The sequence below is a fragment of the Peromyscus californicus genome, unplaced genomic scaffold, assembly GCF_007827085.1.
Source record: "Peromyscus californicus insignis strain IS unplaced genomic scaffold, ASM782708v3 Scaffold_7__1_contigs__length_154581171, whole genome shotgun sequence".
NCBI lineage: Eukaryota > Metazoa > Chordata > Mammalia > Rodentia > Cricetidae > Peromyscus > Peromyscus californicus.
In genome coordinates, this window is record NW_026294595.1 from 111,563,934 (window position 1) to 111,582,854 (window position 18,921).

General features: G+C 43.9%; 1 protein-coding gene across 1 annotated transcript; it reads left to right on the top strand.

Moving 5' to 3' along the window:
- The first annotated feature begins 14,732 nt into the window (after positions 1 to 14,732).
- On the top strand, positions 14,733 to 16,809 carry LOC128102053 (transcription initiation factor TFIID subunit 6-like). The gene is given in 2 exon segments (XM_052725558.1): positions 14,733 to 16,682; positions 16,684 to 16,809. Coding segments are annotated over 2 exon segments (2,037 nt in total). The 5' UTR covers positions 14,733 to 14,747; the 3' UTR covers positions 16,786 to 16,809.
- The last annotated feature ends 2,112 nt before the right edge of the window (positions 16,810 to 18,921 follow it).

An 18,921-nucleotide genomic window follows, 5' to 3' on the forward strand; every position in this document is an offset into this window, starting at 1 on the left:
CTGACACCACCACCTCCCGTAACACTACTTTTCCTACTGACTATATCACTTCATTATCTGAACTGGCATTTCTATCCTCTCCATCTTCATCATCACTTTATTACACACACACACACACACACACACACACACACACACACACACACACACACACACTATAATCACCTCCACTGCCACCACCCCTGTCACCATAATAGCAACCACCACCTGCGTCACTGTACCATCTCTCCACCATCTCCTATCATTTCCTCTACATCACTTCTTCTCTCCATAACCCATAGTAGTAATGCAAGTGCATTTATTTTGGTTGTTGGTGGTGGGTGGATCATTTTACTCAGGAATTTCTCCAGGGGTCTGACGAGGGCAGTGGAGAAGCAGGAAGAGCACTGATAAGTCCTTGTCAGAAAGCAATTGCAGGATTTTTACCCTCTTACAAAGGAGCAACAGCAAGAACACATCTATTTCATAAAATCATGGTAATATAGAGGGTGCTAAAAAACAGAAGAGGTGATTATGTACTGCATATGTCAGAACTGATGGGGGGGTCAATATTCAGGCTGTTCAGAATGTACCAAGCTCCATCTGTTCTCAGCCAAAGTGAGTGGGTTTTCACAGGAAAGATGAGTGCAGGCAGTTTGCTTTCAGATGCTCTGGGCAGCATATTTGCTTTGACAATTACATTTGTCCAGGCTTAGCTTTCATGCAGTCATCTACTTCTGGCTAATTGAAGGTGGATGTCCCAGAAATGACGCTTTGCAGATAATATAGCAACCCAAGAAATGCATTAGTAATATAACAACAGAACACTGGAAAGGCTAAATCTCCTTTCTCCATTCAGGCACTGGCAAAAGACCCTCCTACACAAAATCAAAGGTTGTCCTGTGTCTTCTTGGAAGGAGGCTTTCTTCTTGATCTCCTGTGCATTTCTATCTTTCATCCCTCTTTTAAAATTATTTTAGTGTATGTGTGTTTTGTCTCCACAAATGTCTATACATCATGTGTATGACTGTTGTCTACAGAAAAGGGTGTTGCATCCCCTAAGACTAGAGTTATAGATGGTTGTGAGTTACAATATGGGAGTGAGGAATAGAACACACATTCTCTGGAAGAACAGCCAGTGCTCTTAACTGTAACACAAATTGCTAAACGGTCTTATTACTAATAAAAAAAAAAACAGGAGCCAGATATTGGGGTGAAAGCTGAAAGATCAGAGAAACAGAACAACCTATAGTCACGTTCTTACCTCTACAAAATCCTCAGGCTCAAGAGAAAGACCTCCTGTATACTCACACCTTATATACCTTTCTCGGCCCTGTCATCTTCCTTCCTTCTTAATGCTGAGATTAAAGGCATGTGTGTTTCACAAGCAAACGCATGAGATCTCAAGTGTTGGCATGTGCCACAACACCTGTCTCTGTTCCCAGTGTGGCCTTGAACTCATGGACATCCAGAACCATCTGTCTCTCCCAAGTGATAGGATTAAGGGTGTGTGCCAACACTATCTAGCCTCTATGTCTAATCTAGTGGCTGGATCACTCTGCTGATCCACAGATAAGTATTATTGGGATGGACAATATATCACCACAGTGTCCCATGATTAATCAAATGTGATTTATTTCTCATTCTATTGATGATGAGCACTGAAGTTGTACTTTGGCTATTGTGGTGAACACTTTATTTGTATGTATGATAGAAATGTGCATGGGCATATTGTATTTGGGTGAGACCAGAGAGGGATGTCAGATGTCCTGCTCTATTACACACCAGGTTATTCCCTTGATAAAGGGTCTATCACTGAACCTGAAACTCCATTTTAGCTAGGTGCCTTACCAGCATGATCCCAGCATACGCTTGTATCCAACCTTCAATGCTGGGGTAAAAGGCATGAGAGTCCTTGTCTGGCTTTTATATATGTGCTGAGGATTGGAACTCAGATCTCTGTGTTTGCTCAGCAAAAGCTATTACTCACTGAACCATCTCACCAGGCTCTGCTATGAAGATTGTTTCCTACAACTATGCTAATACATGTCTCTCGGTGAATAAAAAGTATAGATTTCTAGCATGCAGATACCTACAAATGATATTACTGAGTCATCGGGTGTGGACATATTTAGCTTTATTAGATCTTCCTAGTTTACTAAAGTGATTGTGCCGATTTGTAATGCTTCTGCTGAACATCAGAGTTTTGTTTTTTTTTTGTTTGTTTTTGTTTTTGAGACAGGGTTTCTCTGTGTAGCTTTGCGCCTTTCCTGGAACTCACTTGGTAGTCCAGGCTGGCCTCGAACTCACAGAGATCCGCCTGGCTCTGCCTCCCGAGTGCTGGGATTAAAGGCGTGCGCCACCACCGCCCGGCATCATCAGAGTTTGAATGTGCTTCATTCTTATGAGAAAGGTATAACCCGTGCTGCCCTTGAATTTCCCACTTTCTCTCCCAGTCTCTGGAGTACTGGGATGACAGCTGTGTACTACCACACTCAGTAGTCCATATATTTTTAATGTCAAACGTCCACGATTTTCCTGGTGTTCTCCAGAACATGTAACACAAATCGTAAATGGTCTTACTAATAGAAAAAAAAAGCCAAGAGCCAGACATTGGGGTGAAAGCTGAAAGATCAGAGAAACAGAACAAGCCATAGGCAACTCCTGAGCCAATCCTGTCTCCGTGAATCCTCAGACTGAAAGTCTCTGGGTCCTCACCTCTGAGGGTCTCAGTTGAACTGCTCTTTAGTTCCTGTCCCCTCATGTCTCATTTACTGTTTCTGTGCCCTGCCATCTTTCTTCCTCTCTCTGCCCAGCTCTATCACTTCCTGTCTGTCTGTACAGACCTGCAGACCTCTATGGTTAACTAGTGCTGGGATGAAAGGTGTGCGACACCACACCTGGCTCTGTTCCCAGTGTGGCCTTGAACTCACAGATCTGGATGAATCTCTGCCTCCCCAATGCTAGGATTAAAGGCTACCACTGTCTGATTTCTATGCTTCATATAGTGGATGGCTTTTTTTTCCTTTGATCCTCAGGCAAGCTTTATTTATCAGAGCACAAGTAAAGCACCACCATAAGAACCTGGGGACAAAAGGGACCAAACAGAGAACTACTGATCTAGAGTTCAGGTTTTTCACTCCAGGGCTGAAGACAGAAAATTGAAGATACTCTTTATTTTTCATTTAATAATAATTTAATATTTAATAACAATGAATGAGGTAACATTACATTAAGAAATACTTAAAAACACTGAAGTACTGGGATTACATCTTCCGAGGATCACATGGGGTCAGTGGAGAAGAAAGGCCTGACAGAGGGATTGAAGGTGCCAGGAGGATACTTGTATATGAGAGAACTCTTGGCAACATTCAAGAAACTTAAACATACCTCCCCACAATGGAGGAACCCACCAATCTGGCCCAGTGGCTTCTCTATATAGTTCAGGAATATTGGGCATGTGGTGAGGAGACTGTAATGATCACCTCCTTCACACACACAAGAAGAAATGCACCCTCAGATTCAATGAGCTGGTTTCTGTTGCTTAACCTTACAGACAGCCCAGTCCAAAGAATTGTTCAAATCCAGCTCCCAGTAATATTTCCCTGAGATGAAGCTCTGTGATCCCCAGGAAGCCAAATAGGATCTACCAGAATCCACAGATCTATCCTCACCATGAGGTCTGAAGCTGCATCTTCTCATGACATTGAAGAGCTTCACATTGTTAGGGCATATGCTTATAAATTCAAAGACAATGTTCACTTGGAAGTGGCTGTACCTTTCAGTCAGTCCACTGATGGGTAGAGAGCTGAGCTCTAGATCCAGAGTCTGGGGCATGCTCAGCTGCTGCATTGACTCACTCCTCCTGAACATGTCATCCAAACCCTGGAGCAGGAGCTCATGTGGCTCCTGGGACATTGTCATCAGCTCCTCATACATTCCTCTTAGCTGTTGGCTCTTTTGGACCATCATGGCTTCCCTTCTCCTGAGCTTCTCTAAAACACTTTGGCCTTCATTTTGCATACACTCAATATGTTGCTCTTCCTCTTGACCCCGGACTGGACACAGTCTCCTATACTCTGCTCTGACCATTTGCTCCTGCAGTGTCAAGTAGTCCATCCACAGAGTTGTTGTTCTGTTCTCTGCCTCTATATTCCCTTTATTTTCTTGGTTCTTCTCCCTCAAAGATGCCATTTGCTGTAAAAGTCTTTCCATTTGCCCCTCAGCAGCTACTTCGATGGGACCATGTTGGTGACCTCTGTGCTCAAGGGAGTCAGAGCAGAGCTGACAGAGGTAGATCCTGTTCTCAACACAGAAGATCCTCTTTGTCTCCTTGTGGGTCACACATTTATGCTCCTCAGAGCTCAGGTACTTCATGAGGCTGGCTTGTCTGGCAATGGACACCAGCTTCTTCAGAACAGTGTTGGTTCTGAAGTCCTTCTGCTCGGATGGTTCCCTACATGTAGGGCAATGGACAGGAAGCTGGATGTCTTCCCAAGAAAGGTGGAGGCAGGCTCAACAGAAGCTGTGGCCACAGCTTATGGTGACTGGGTCTGTAAGGCAGTTCAGGCAGATGAAGCAGGGAAGTTCTTCCTGGAAGGCTTGTGAGATGTCTGACTCCATTTCCCCAAGGACTTGTCTCTGGCCTCAGTAATATTGAGTCAGGACAGAATAATATTAGTTCAACTCTGGGGTCCAATCCTCAATGTGTGGATAGATCTAGCAGTCTCTGGAGCCAGAATGTTTGGAATCACACTCTGTCTGGTCTGGTGAAGAGTGAACCTGGCTGGCTCTTGGAGTGTCCTGTTATAGTCTCTTAAGACCATGCCCACTTCTTCCCAAGTCGCTTTCCATTGCTGAGTTCCTGAAGATATATTCTAAATGGATGCAAGATTGATTTAACTCTGAGGCCAAGCTCCACAAGCAAATCTCCACAAACAAATCTCCCCAAGATTTCCTGAGTCACTGCTTAGCTGGGTGTGGTAGCTCACACCTTTAATCCAAGAATCCTAGGGAATGGCCTGCTGAATTGGGAGGAGTTTTAGTTCAAGGCCTGCCTAGCCTAGACAGTGAGAACTTGTCTAAACAAAAATAATGAGTAATTTTGCTACAATATTTTACTGTTTCTAAATATTTTATGGTGTGATTAATCTCTTTGTGTAAACTAGTGGCTGGCTCTGTCCTCTGATCTCCAAATAAGCTTTAATGAGGTGCAAAATACATCACCATACCTTTCTTTATTGGCTGCTGTTGTTTTGTCTCTTTCCCACAACCCTGCTCATATGAACTGCCTGCCATAATCCTCTGTCTGGGCATTCCTGTCTAAGAAGGTTCCAACTAAGACAAACCCTTCCTGAAATTTGTACCATTCCCCAAGCTTCTCCCCTAAACCCTGCCCTGGAGAAATGTGCTACCTGTAACCTACTTCATGTTCTTTCAGTCCATCCTTCTTCTGTGACATATACCCTTAGCACTAAAACCCTGGCTTTCCTCAAGGGAGAGCAAGATAACACATGTCAAGTTGTAAGACTGCTGAAATGTATTGCTTTCCTGAGGGAACTCCAGTCTTACCTACCTTCACCCTCATCCACAACTATATTTTCCCACAAACAAAAAATTTTTTTTTGCAGAAGACATTATATTCCCTACTACCCAGTAGTAAGTTGTGAATGAACAATTAAGCAACATAAGACTTCTCTGAACTCTAGTTTCATGTGTTAAAGCAATATAGCTACAATAAATAATACTCTTGCTTCCTATTTCATGGGGTATGTAGGAAATTATAAAGGGATAAGAACCATTAAAACACCTTGTAAAGCTATATGCCACCAGGTAGACACAGATACAGGAAACACAATTAGTAACACTGGGCATAGAACAGGTCTTTCTGCTCACTTTTAATCAGAGAACCTACTCATCATTTATATGGCCACATGATATTTGCACAAGATTTCATTTAGCTGTAGATAAGTTAGTTTTATATCTAAGATATTCCATGCCCTTATCAGCTCTACCAGAACAGCCCACTGATTTCCTAATTGGTAGTCAATGTGCTACATTTTCACCAGTAAAGTTTAGTCAGTCTCACCAGGCGGTGGTGGCACATGCCTTTAATCCCAGAAATCAGGATGCAGAGGCAGACGGATCTCTGTGAGTTCAAAGCTAGCCTGGTCTACAAAGCGAGTTCCAGGAAAGGCACAAAGCTACACAGAGAAACCCTGTCTCAAAAAACAAACAAACAAAAAAAGTTTAGTCAGTCTCTTACAGTTACCCAAATGTCATTAAAGTCAAGTACTGCTTTTTCCATCATTCGTGTTCCCAAACCAGGAGCAACATGTTATGTGATACTGTGAGAAACAAATGGTGCTATCCTATAATTGTTTCCAAACACAGACTAGAATCCTTATGTTTGCCAATACTATTAATGATACAAGAAACCTGATCTGAGGCAAAATGATCTGAGGAATATAGTGAAGGCTAAGAATTCTTAGCAATTGCTATATAACATATTGTACCTTAAAATAGGAAATAATTTACTTAGCTCACAATTCTTTGGTGTGGCATTTGAGTTAAGCCTGGCAGAGTTCTAATCTTGGCTGGTCTATGATTGTGTCAACTGTGGACCCACTGGGTAGCAACTGGCCATCTATTGCTGAGGCTTCCTCTGGTTCCATATGGCCTTCCCTTCTACAGCAAGCTGTTTGGAGTTTGTTGACATCCTCTTGAGACCCGGACTTCTCACTTCCACCACATGATATTGGCCAACATAACTCTCATACCAGTCCAGTCTATAGCCAAGAGATAAGGAAATAGATTCAATCTCTTGGGAAAGCTTCCAGGTCCTTTAAAAAAGATTGTACATGCTGTATGCTGAATGGGAAGGCTAAGTTCACAATCATTCTGACATCCTTAGAGTGATATAGAGTTCTTTCTCTCTTCTGTGTCCTTAGAGTCTAGTAGAAAGAAAGGCTAAGGGTGAGTCATCTTTGTCTTAGAGCAGATCTCTGAGGATATTCCACAGAAGCCCAAGGAGGTTTTGAAGATCAGAAGTAGGGTGCTAGTAGATCGGGGAGTGGTATAGACAGAATGTGGCAGCCTGTTGATAAAACTGACCTTAATCCTGAAATATCAAAATTAATCCCACTTCTCCCAAGCAGGAGGATTGCAACCACTACGCTTAACCCCTAAATGCCCAGAACTTGGAAGAAAGCATCTTCAAATACACAATGGGATTGGAACCTCAACCAGCACTTGATAAATACCCCTTGTCTGAAACTCCTGGCCCTTCCTTCCCTATCTTCTATTTGTTGCTATTTGTACAGATTTACACTAGATTTTACTTTTTTGTGGGAGTCTTTATTTTGCTTTTCTTACCAATCTTTTATGTTCAAAAATACACTGTTCTCTTTGCTAATGGGGCAAACAAGACTGATTAGTCAAGAATGAAAAAGTAATTATGTGTGTCAGAGACAGCTTAAGTACACACAAGATGTTTCCTGGGCGTCTGGAGGCGTAGGGCGTAGGAGGTGACTACTGTCTTCCATGGTATCGACTTGCTTCTTAAAGGAACCAGACAATTACCAGTTTAGAAAGGATGAGGCAAGTACCCATGGTGTGTGTTCTTAAACTGCCTGAGGCTGTGGAGATAGAAAGCCCTCGCTACCTAAATCTGATCATTCATTTGTTGTTAAAGGCAAAACTCCAAACTAGGACAAATACATTCTCTAAGAAGTTTCATATTTTATACCCCCACCAAAAAAATCTTTGTTTTTCATGTCCATACCCTACTTGAAGTTCTATACTTTGAAATTTTATTTAAGCACCTTAAGTGCAAGTAGTATGCTCAGCCCTTAGACTAATTAGGAGTTCTTAGGTGGATATACCTCAGCCTGCTGTCTTAGCCTCATTTTCTTCCAGAGCAATGATTGAAAACCAAGAAAAATCTTTGGAGTGCCTTAGAAAAGCTTTTCCTAAGTTAGAGGATATCATAGACTCCTTCCTCAAAAATAAATACATAAATAAAGCCTCAATGAAGCACATCTGGGAGTGTGAGTCCAAAAGGCAGGGAAGAGGGATGGGAGAGTGAGAAGATGCCTTGGAAAGTGATGCATTATGCAGTTGAGTCAGTGTCATTAGGTACCTGGGTATTTGAGCCTAAGGGAAAGCGGAGAACCTGGTAGAATACAGACTGAGGCCATTTTCCTAGGGAAAGATATAGAGGTGCATGTCCTTTGACCATGGATTGTCATGAGTGGCATTGACACCTTCTGCCTGGGTGTCACATTTGAAAGCCCAAAGGGGTTCTGTGCCAACAGGACCAACAGGACAGGTGAAGTTGTAAAGGTGTAAAGGGTCAACTCATCCTTCCGCAAGGCTGTTGACGGCTGTGTGAAACTGATTGTCAGCCCTGTGGCTGGTGTAGACATCAGAGCAAGAGAGTTTGAAGGTGCATATAAGAAACATTGGCCGTAAGAGAAACATGAAGGAGCAATCAAGCCAACAAGGTCCCACTTTATACCATAACATTCAGATATTAAGGTTGCTTATGGCTCAACCTTAGAGGGACCAATCATACTAAGAATAGTTCTACAATTACCTGTTCCACTGGCAGGGTTTTAACTGAGATTTTATTTAAAAGAGCTTCTACTAATAAAACAGAAAATGCAAAAAGAAGGGGAGAACTTTTATTGTTATTTTTGGAGTATTTGTCTGTTTTGAGGCAGAATCTTTATCTATTTTCCAGGCTATAGAGAAACTCATTGTATGATCCAGGCTGGCCTCCTAATAATAACCCTGCCTCCTGCCAATGCTGGGATTATATCCCCTACTCCAGGGCAATCTGGAAGACAGATGTCATTAGTGGATTAAGCGATGGATGACCACAGAAAAGCAAGAGGAGAGGCATTTGATTGTGTTTTACTTGAATTCTGAAAGCTCAAGAGGCTAGAGAACATATGTACAGTGGAAGACAAGGAAGGGATAGACAGAGGCCAACAGTAAACAATCATGGTAGAAGATAGCGCAGGGTGACTGGACACACGCAGTAAAATGCAAAATCAAAGCAAGGGTGGTCAAGAAATAATGGTGGTGATAGACTCACTACCTGACACAGGTAGGCAGGACAGGCAGCTGTTTATAAAGCAGACATGTGGGGCTTTTATTTACTTAACAAGCATGCACATACATTATTAAGAAATACTTTCCTGAGCATGCTCAGTTTATGTTCATAACTCATAATAAAAAATGGAAGGCACATTTGGGAGCCTGCTTAGGTCAAAGGCATGGAGCATATGTTTGAAAGGTTAGAATAATTGACCTGCTTGGCTTGAGTCATAAAGTTTTGTCTGAAAAAGAAGACAAAAAAGGGAAGGATATTTAGAAGTTGTTGTTTGGCATACAACATAGGTAAAACTGACCTAACTAGTTGAGAAAGCCCAAGAAAGAAGGCTGGGAGTAGAGCTCAGTGGTAGAGAGTTTGCCTAACCATGTATAGGGTTCTAGGTTCATCCTTAACACTACCAGAATGTTTTTAAGTAGGGATAGAGTGAGATCAAAGGGACATATGAAATAACAATAGAGAAGGATTGCAAGACAAAGACTGCTTTTCAATTCAGCTTCTTGTTATGACTACTAGGCTATTTCTAGTTTGTCTTCCCAAAATAAGCTGTTCCTTTGTCCATTCTATTCCTTCATTTTTACCCCAGTCATCACCAAGGTGACCTTGACTATAGTCCTGTGACACACTGCCCTCATCTTGAGTCTCTATATCATAACACTTCTTCAAAATAAATAGCTCTCAATTACATATGCATTATCCTCTAATTGAAATATCTCACTCTTTCACTTTCTTATAACTTTACACTTGCCCTCCAAATGTACATAGTAGTCCAGTACCTCCTTGTACATTTGTTCTCAATAAGTCCAATTGCCCAACCCACCAAGAGCCCCAGAGCAAGACACTAGCCCCCCTTATAAAAACATCCAAATAAAAAATGGGGTACAGATCTAAACAGAATTCTCAACAGAAGAATCTCAAAAGACTGAAAGACATTTAAAGAATTGCTCAACATCCTTGGCCATCAGGGAAATGCAAATCAAAATGACCCTGAGATAGCATCTTATACCTGTCAGAATGGCTAAGATCAAAAACACTTATGACAGCTTATGTTGGAGAGGATGTGGAGTAAGGAGAACACCCCTCCACTGCAGGTGGGAGTGCAAACTTGTACAGCCAATTTGGATATCAGTATGGCAGCTTCTCAGGTAATTGGGAATCAATCTACCTCAAGACTCAGCAATATCATTCTTGAGCATTTACCCAAAAGATGTTCAATCACACCATTAAGACATTTGCTCAACTATGTTCACAGCAGCTTTATTTGTAATAGCCAGAACCTGAAAACAACCTAGATGCCCCTCAACCAAAGAATGGATAGTGAAAATGTGGTACATTTACACAATGAAGTATTACTCAGTGGTTAAAAACAAAATGACATCATAAAATCTGCAGACAAGTGAATGGAACTAGAAAAAAAAGCCTGTATGAGGTAACACAGAAACAGAAAGACAAACATGGTGTGTACTTACTCATAGTAGATATTACATGTAAAGCAAAGGATAATCAGGCTATGATCCACAATCCCAGAGAAGCTAGGTAACAAGGAGGACTCTAAAAGGAACATGCATGGATCATCCTACGAAGGAAAAAATAGGTAAAATTCCCTGAGTAAATTGAGAGGGGGAAGAGAAAGAGGAAGGAGAACATGAGGGAACAGGATTGTCAAGTTGGGGGAGGAACAGAGAGGGAGAGCAAGGAAAGAGATATCTTGAGAGAGAGAGAGAGCCATTATGGGGTTAGGGAGAACCTGATGCGAGGGAAATTACCAGGAATCCACAAAGAGGACCCCAGATAAGACTCCAAGCAATAGGGAAGAGGGTCCCTGAACTGGCCTTCCCCTGTAATCAGATTGGTGACTACCCTAATTGTCATAATAGAGCCTTCATCCAGTAACTGATGGAAGCAGGTGCAGAGATCTAAAGCTAAGCACTAGGCCAAGCTCCTGGAGTTCAATTGAAGTGAGGGGGAAGGATTATATGAGCAAGGGGGATGAAGATCATGAATGGGAAAACCACAGAGACAGCTGAACGGAACCAGTGGGAGTCTCTGGACTGACAGCTGGGGAACCTGCATGGGACCAAACTAGGCCCACTGAATGTGAGTGACAGTTATGTGGCTTGATCTGTTTGTGGGGCCCTTGGCAGTGGTACCAAGATTTATCCCTGGTGCATGAACTGGATGTTTTTAGAGCCCATACCCTATGGTGGGATACCTTGCTCAGCCCAAATGCAGGGAGGAGGGATAGGTCCTGCCTCAACATGGTGTGTCAGACTTTGTTGACTCCACAAGACAGGCCTTTTGTTCTCTGAGGACTGAATGGGAATTGGGGGGAGGCAGGGGGAAGAGGGAGAAGGGGAGAGAGGGGAAACTGATTGGTTTGTAAAATGAAAACAATATTAAATTAAAAAAACAAGAAATAAAAAAAGAAAAAAGAAGCAATTAGCCATATAAGCAGATACTCACAGAATATCACAATGAAGAATGCAAAAATCAAGAGATTCTAGGGATCTGAAATCCATCAGATGCATCTGTATCCTAGCTCCGGTATCACTGGCAGCAGATATATTGTGGAAGAGGTGTTAGAAAGATAGCAAGAGCCAGAATACTAGGAAATCTGCTGAGAAACAGTCTCTCCTAGGAATGGTTACATAAACAAGACTAGAAAAATGAATGTTGATATGGACGTGAAACAGTTTGAAAGAGTCTCACCCCTAGACAAAGAATTAGCCTCTATTAGAAATGGCCTTCCCAATCAATATGGCGCTTTCTTAGAAAATTGGGAATCAATCTCCCCCAAGATCCAGCTATACCACTCTTGGGCATATACCCAAGAAATGCTCAACCACACCATAAGAGCACTTGTTCAGCTATGTTCATATCAGCATTGTTTGTAATAGCCAGAACATGGAAACAACCCAGATGCCCTTCAACTGAAGAATGGATAAACAAAATGTGGTACATATACACAATGGAATACTACTCAGCAGAAAAAAACAATGGCATCATGAGGTTTGCAGACAAATGGATGGATCTAGAAAAAATCATCCTGAGTGAGGTAACCCAGACTCAGAAAGACAAACATGGTATGTACTCACTCATAGCAGGATACTAGACATGAAACAAGGATGAATTGTCTGCTACTCACATCACCAGGGAGGCTACCCGGAAAACAGGACCCCAAGAAAGACACAGGGATCGCCCAATGACAGAGAAATGAAATGAGATCTACATGAACAGCCTGGACATGAGTGGGGGTAATGAAAGGCGAGGGTCGAGGGAAAGAGAGCTTGGGGGAGCGGGAGATCCCAGCTGGATCAACAACAGAGAGGGAGAACAAGGAATAGGAGACCATGGTAAATGAAGACCACATGAGAACAGGAAGAAGCAAAGTGCTAGAGAGGCCCACAGAAATCCACAAAGATACCCACACAACAGACTGCTGGCAATGGTCGAGAGACAGCCCGAACTGACCTACTCTGGGGATGGGATGGCCAAACACCCTAATTGTTGTGCTAGAAACCTCATCCAACTACTGAGGGATCTGGATGCAGAGATCCATGACTAGGCCCTGGGTGGATCTCTGGGAGTCCAATCAACGAGAATGAGGAGGGTTTATATGAGCGAGAATTGTTGAGACCAAGGTTGGATAAAGCACAGGGACAAATAGCCAAATGAATGGAAACACATGAACTATGAACCAATGGCTGAGGGGTCCACACTTGATCAGGCCCTCCGAATGGGTGAGACAGTTGATTGGCTTGATCTGTTTGGGAGGCATCCAGGCAGTGGGACCAGATCTTGTGCTCATTGCATGAGTTGGCTGTTTGAAACCTGGGGCCTATGCAGGATTGTTTGGCTTGGCCTGGGAGGAGGGTACTAGACCTACCTGGACTGAGTCTACCAGGTTGACCTCAGTCTGTGGGGAAGGCTTTGCCCTGGAGGAGATGGGAATGGGGGGGGGGGGCGTTGGGGGGAAGGTGAGGGGGACAGGAGGGGGGAGAACAAGGGAATCCGTGACTGATATGTAGAACTGAATTGTATTGCAAAATAAATTAAAATAAATTAAAAAAAAAAAAAAAGAAATGGCCTTCCTAACTGATCATTCAACACAAGGTGGTCATCCTTTGTGATGGTTATTCCTGGTTGTAAATGTGACTACATATGGAATTAACTAATACCCAAGAGATAAGTGTGGTAACCACTCTGAATCTGGAAGAACAAAAGTAAATGACTACTCAGGCACAAACATAGAGAGAAGAGAGACAGAGAGAGACAGAGAGAGACAGAGAGACAGAGACAGAGAGACAGAGACAGAGAGAGAGACAGCGAGAGACAGAGAGACAGAGACAGAGAGACAGAGACAGAGAGAGAGACAGCGAGAGACAGACAGAGAGAGAGACAGATAGAGAGACACAGACAGAGAGAAAGAAAGAGAGACAGAGAGAGAGACAAAGAGACACAGACAGAGACAGAGAGAAAGAGAGAGAGAGACAGAGACAGAGAGACAGAGACAGAGAGACAGAGAGTGAGAAAGAGAGAGTGAAACAGAGAGAGAGCGAGACAGAAAGAGAAAGACATAGAGAGAGACAATTTGTTCAGTCTACAAGGCTAGATGGCTCAGGCAGTCTTCAGTGTACTTTGGAATCTCCACCACCAGAAAAGGCTCTTATACCAGGGAAGGGATGAACTTGCCAGTGAGAGCGGGGGCAAGTTAACAAAAAGCAAACCCTTTATAGGCTGCCACCAGAAGATGAAGCTAAGATGTAAGGTGTATTCTCACACCTCAAAACATCTGAGTTTAGGTGGGGCTTACTACTTCAAATGATTCTATCAAGAAAATTCCCTCATGAGAAAAATCTCAGCATCTTGGGTTTTAGTTAATTCTACATTTCTTTTGTTTGTTTTTTGAAACAGGGTTTCTCTGTGTAGCTTTGGAGCTTGTCTTGGAACTAACTCTGTATACCAGGCTAGCCTTGACCTCACAGACATCAGTATGCCTCTGCCTCCAGAGTGCTGGGGATAAAGGCATGAGGCACAGCCACCCGCATCCCCTTTTATTCTTTAAAAACAGAAAAAAAGAAAACAAAGTTGAGTGGATAGAGAAAGGGGATGAATCTGAAAGACACTGCAGTTGAAGTGACTATGATAAAAATAAGTTGAACAAAATTATCAAAGAAATAATAAGGATCTTTAAATGTTGATATTTGCTAAAAATCACAGAATGATATAATTACCTGTTAAATTGTAAAAAGAAAATCAAAAAATAAGCACACCACAAAAGATCTAGAAATAGTAAAATATTGTAGCAAAATTACTCATTTTATTTTAAGACAAGTTTTCACTGTATAGGCTAGGCAGGCCTTGAACCACAACTTCTCCCAATTCAGCAGGCCATTCCCTAGGATTCTTGGATTAAAGGTGTGAACTACCACACCCAGCTAAGCAGTGACTAGGGAAACCTTGTCCAGAATTGCTTGTGGAGACTGGCCTCAGAGTTAATTCAATCTTCCAATGGAAAGCAACTTGGGAAGGAGTGGCTGTGGTCTTTAGAGACTATAAAAGGACACTCCTAAGCAGCTCTTTGGCAGCCTGGCTCCATCTCTCCACCCTGGGGTGGCATCCTTCCAGGGACAGGAGTTGGAATTCCAGTATGGCCAAAGAGAAGAAGCTGAAACTCAGCAATACTGTGTTGCCCTCTGAGTCCATGAAGTTGGTGGCAGAGTCCATGGGCATTGCTCAGATTCAGGAGGAGACTTGCCAACTCCTGACAGATGAGGTCAGCTACCGCATCAAGGAGATTGCCCAGAATGCTTTGAAGTTCATGCACATGGGAAAGCAGAAGAAACTCACTACCAGTGACATTGACTATGCATTGAAGCTAAAGAACGTGGAGCCACTGTATGGCTTCCATGCTCAGGAATTCATCCCTTTCCGGTCAACCTCTGGTGGGGGCCAAGAGCTTTACTTCTATGAGGAGAAGCAAGTGGACCTAAGCGATATCATCAACACCCCTCTGCCTCAGGTGCCTCTGGATGTCTGCCTCAAAGCACTTTGGCTGAGCATTGAAGGCTGCCAGCCAGCTATACCAGAGAATCCACCCCCAGCACACAAAGAGCAGCAGAAGAATGAGGCCACAGAACCCCTGAAGTCAGCAAAGCCAGACCAAGAAGATGGACCCCTGAAAGGCAAAGGTCAAGGGGCAGCTGTAGCTGATGGCAAAGGAGAAGAGAAGAAAGCACCTCCTTTGCTGGAGGGAGCCACTTTGTGCCTGAAGCCCTGCAGCATCCATAAGCTGTCAGTGGAACAGCAGTTGTATCACAAAACGATCACAGAAGCCTGTGTAGGATCCTGTGAGGCCAAGAGAGCAGAAGCTCTGCAAAGCATTGCCACCGACCCGGGGCTCTATCACATGCTACCATGGTTCAGTATCTTCATCTCTGAGGGGGTCCGTGTAAACGTGGTTCAGAATAACCTGGCCTTGCTCATCTATCTGATGCGCATGGTGAAGGCCCTGATAGACAATCCCACGCTGTATCTAAAGAAATATGTGCATGAGCTGATTCCAGCGGTAATGACCTGCATTGTGTAGAGACAGCTGTGTCTGCAGCTGGATGTGGACAGTCAATGGGCACTCCGGGATTTTGCTGCCTGTCTAGTGGCCCAGATCTGTAAACATTTCAGCACAACCACCAACAACATCCAGTCCCGGATCACCAAGACCTTTACTAAGTGCTGGGTAGATGAGAAGACTCCGTGGACAACTCGATATGGCTCTATTGCAGGCCTGGCAGAGCTGGGACACAATGTGATTAAGATGCTGATTCTGCCAAGGCTGCAGCAGGAAGGGGAACGGATCCGCAGGGTCCTGGATGGGCCTGTGCTGAGCAACATTGACCATATCGCAGCAGACCGTGTGCAGAGCCTTCTCCTGAAACACTGTGCCCCGGTACTGGCGAAGCTGCGCCCTCCACCTGATGATCAGGATGCCTACCGGGGAGAATTTGGGTCCCTTGGGCCCCTTCTCTGCTCCCATGTCGTGAAGGCCAGGGCCCAGGCTGCTCTACAAGCTCAGCAGGTCAACAGGACCACACTCACCATCACACAGCCTCGGCCCACACTGACCCTCTCGCAGGCCCCTCAGCCAGGCCCTCGGACCCCTGGCTTATTGAAGATTCCTGGTTCCACTGCCTTGCCTGTCCAGACACTGGTGTCTGCTAGAGCTGCTGCCCCTCCTCAGCCTTCTTTTCCTCCAACCAATTTTATTGTAATGTCCTCATCTTCCAGTGCCTCTTCGACCCAGCGGGTCTTGTCCCTCGGCACCTCAGCTCCTGGCTCAGGCTCTACCATTACCTCTCCTGTCACCACCACGGTTCCCAGCGTGCAGCCCATCATCAGAGTGGTCTCTAAGGCCACCACCGGACCCCCAAGCACAGCCCCTGCTGGCCCTGGCCGTGTTCAGAAATACATTGTGGTCTCCCTTCCCCCAACAGGGGAAGGCAAAGGAGACCCTCCTTCTCATCCTTCTCCAGTCCCCCCCTCATCATCTTTGCCATCCCCACTTGGGGGCAGTGCCCTCTGTGGGGCAGAAGTAGGAAGCTGGGGACAGTCCACCTCCAGCTCCAGGTACTCCAAAGGCTAATGGCTCCCAGCAAACTGGACCTGGCTCCCCTCAGCCTGCTCTGTGGTAGCAGCATATCTGCTGACCTCCTCTTGTGCAGATTCCTCCACACATATAGAAAGCGGGAAGTAGGAGGTTGTTTCACCAGTGACTTTCTTTTTAGATACTGTACAGTTAAGTTTCAGAATAAAAAAAAAAAATCACACTCCAAGTGCCAGCCAGGTTAACTCTTCACCAGACCAGACAGAGTATGTTTCCAAACTTTCTGGCTCCAGAAACTGCTAGTTCAATCCAAACATTGAGGATTGGACCCCAGAGTTGAACTAATATTGTTCTGTCCTGACTCAATATTGCTAAGGCCAGAGAGAACTCTGTGGAGAAATGGAGTCAGACATCTCACAAGCCTTCCAGGAAGAACTCCCCTGCTTCATCTGCCTGAACTGCCTTACTGACCCAGTCACCATAAGCTGTGGCCACAGCTTCTGTCAAGCCTGCCTCCACCTTTCTTGGGAAGACATCCAGCTTCCTGTCCATTGCCCTACATGTAGGGAACCATCCGAGCAGAAGGACTTCAGAACCAACACTGTTCTGAAGAAGCTGGTGTCCATTGCCAGACAAGCCAGCCTCATGAAGTACCTGAGCTCTGAGGAGCATAAATGTGTGACCCACAAGGAGACAAAAAGGATCTTCTGTGTTGAGAACAGGATCTACCTCTGTCAGCTCTGCTCTGACTCCCTTGAGCACAGAGGTCACCAACATGGTCCCATCGAAGTAGCTGCTGAGGGGCAAATGGAAAGACTTTTACAGCAAATGGCCTCTTTGAGGGAGAAGATCCAAGAAAATAAAGGGAATAGCGAGGCAGAGAACAGAATGACAACTCTGTGGACGGACTACTTGACACTGCGGGAGCAAATGATCCGAGCAGAGTATAGGAGACTGTGTCCGGTCCAGGGTCAAGAGGAAGAGCAGCATATTGAGTGTATAAAAAATGAAAGCCAAGCCGGGCGGTGGTGGCGCACGCCTTTAATCCCAGCACTCGGGAGGCAGAGCCAGGCGGATCTCTGTGAGTTTGAGGCCAGCCTGGGCTACCAAGTGAGTTCCAGGAAAGGCGCAAAGCTACACAGAGAAACCCTGTCTCAAAAAAACAAAAAAAAAAAAAAAAAAAAAAAAAATGAAAGCCAACATGTTTTAGAGAGGCCTGCCTAGCCTATACAGTGAGAACTTGTCTAAAAAAAATAATGAGTAAGCCGGGCGGTGGTGGCTCACGCCTTTAATCCCAGCACTCGGGAGGCAGAGCCAGTCGGATCTCTGTGAGTTCAAGGCCAGCCTGGACTACCAAGTGAGTTCCAGGAAAGGCGCAAAGCTACACAGAGAAACCCTGTCTCGAAAAACCAAAAAAAAAAAAAAAAACCAAAAAAAAAAAATAATGAGTAATTTCGTTACAATATTTTACTGTTTCTAAATATTTTGTGGTGAGCTTATAATTTTGCTTTTCTTTTTACAATGTAACAGATAATGATATCAATCTGTGATTTTAGCAAATATTGACATTAAAAGATTTTTATTAGATCTTTGATAATTTTGTTCAAAGTATTTTTATCATATTCACTTCAACTGCAATTTCTTTGAGATTCACCCCTTTTCTCTACCCACTCAAGTTTCTGTTCTTTTCTTTTTCTTTTTTTAAAAATACATGTTTGGGCTGCCAGGTGGTCCCAGACTCTGGAGGCAGAGGCAGGCTCATGTCTGTGAGGTTGAAGCGAGCCTGCTCTACAGAGTGAGTTCCAAGACAGGCTCCAAAGCTACACAGAGAAACCCTGTCTCAAAAACAAAAAACAAAAACTAAAAAACATCATGTAGAATAACTAAACCTAAGAGGCTGAGATGTTTCTCTCGTGAGGGAATTTTCTTGATTGAATATCATTTGAAGTAATAAAGTTCCACCTAAACACATTTTGAGGTGTGAGAATACACCTGAAATCTTAGCTGCATCTTCTGGTGGAAGACTCTATAAAAGACATGGAAGAAGGAAACTCATCTTTTCTATTTGTTATCTTACCTTTGCTCTCACTGGCAAGTTCATCCCTTAACTGCTATAAGAGTCTTTTTTCGGGGTGTGGATTCCAAAGTACCCTGAAGACCAGCCGAGACATCCAGCCTTGCAGACTAAACAAATGCTCTCTCTCTCTCTCTCTCTCTCTCTCTC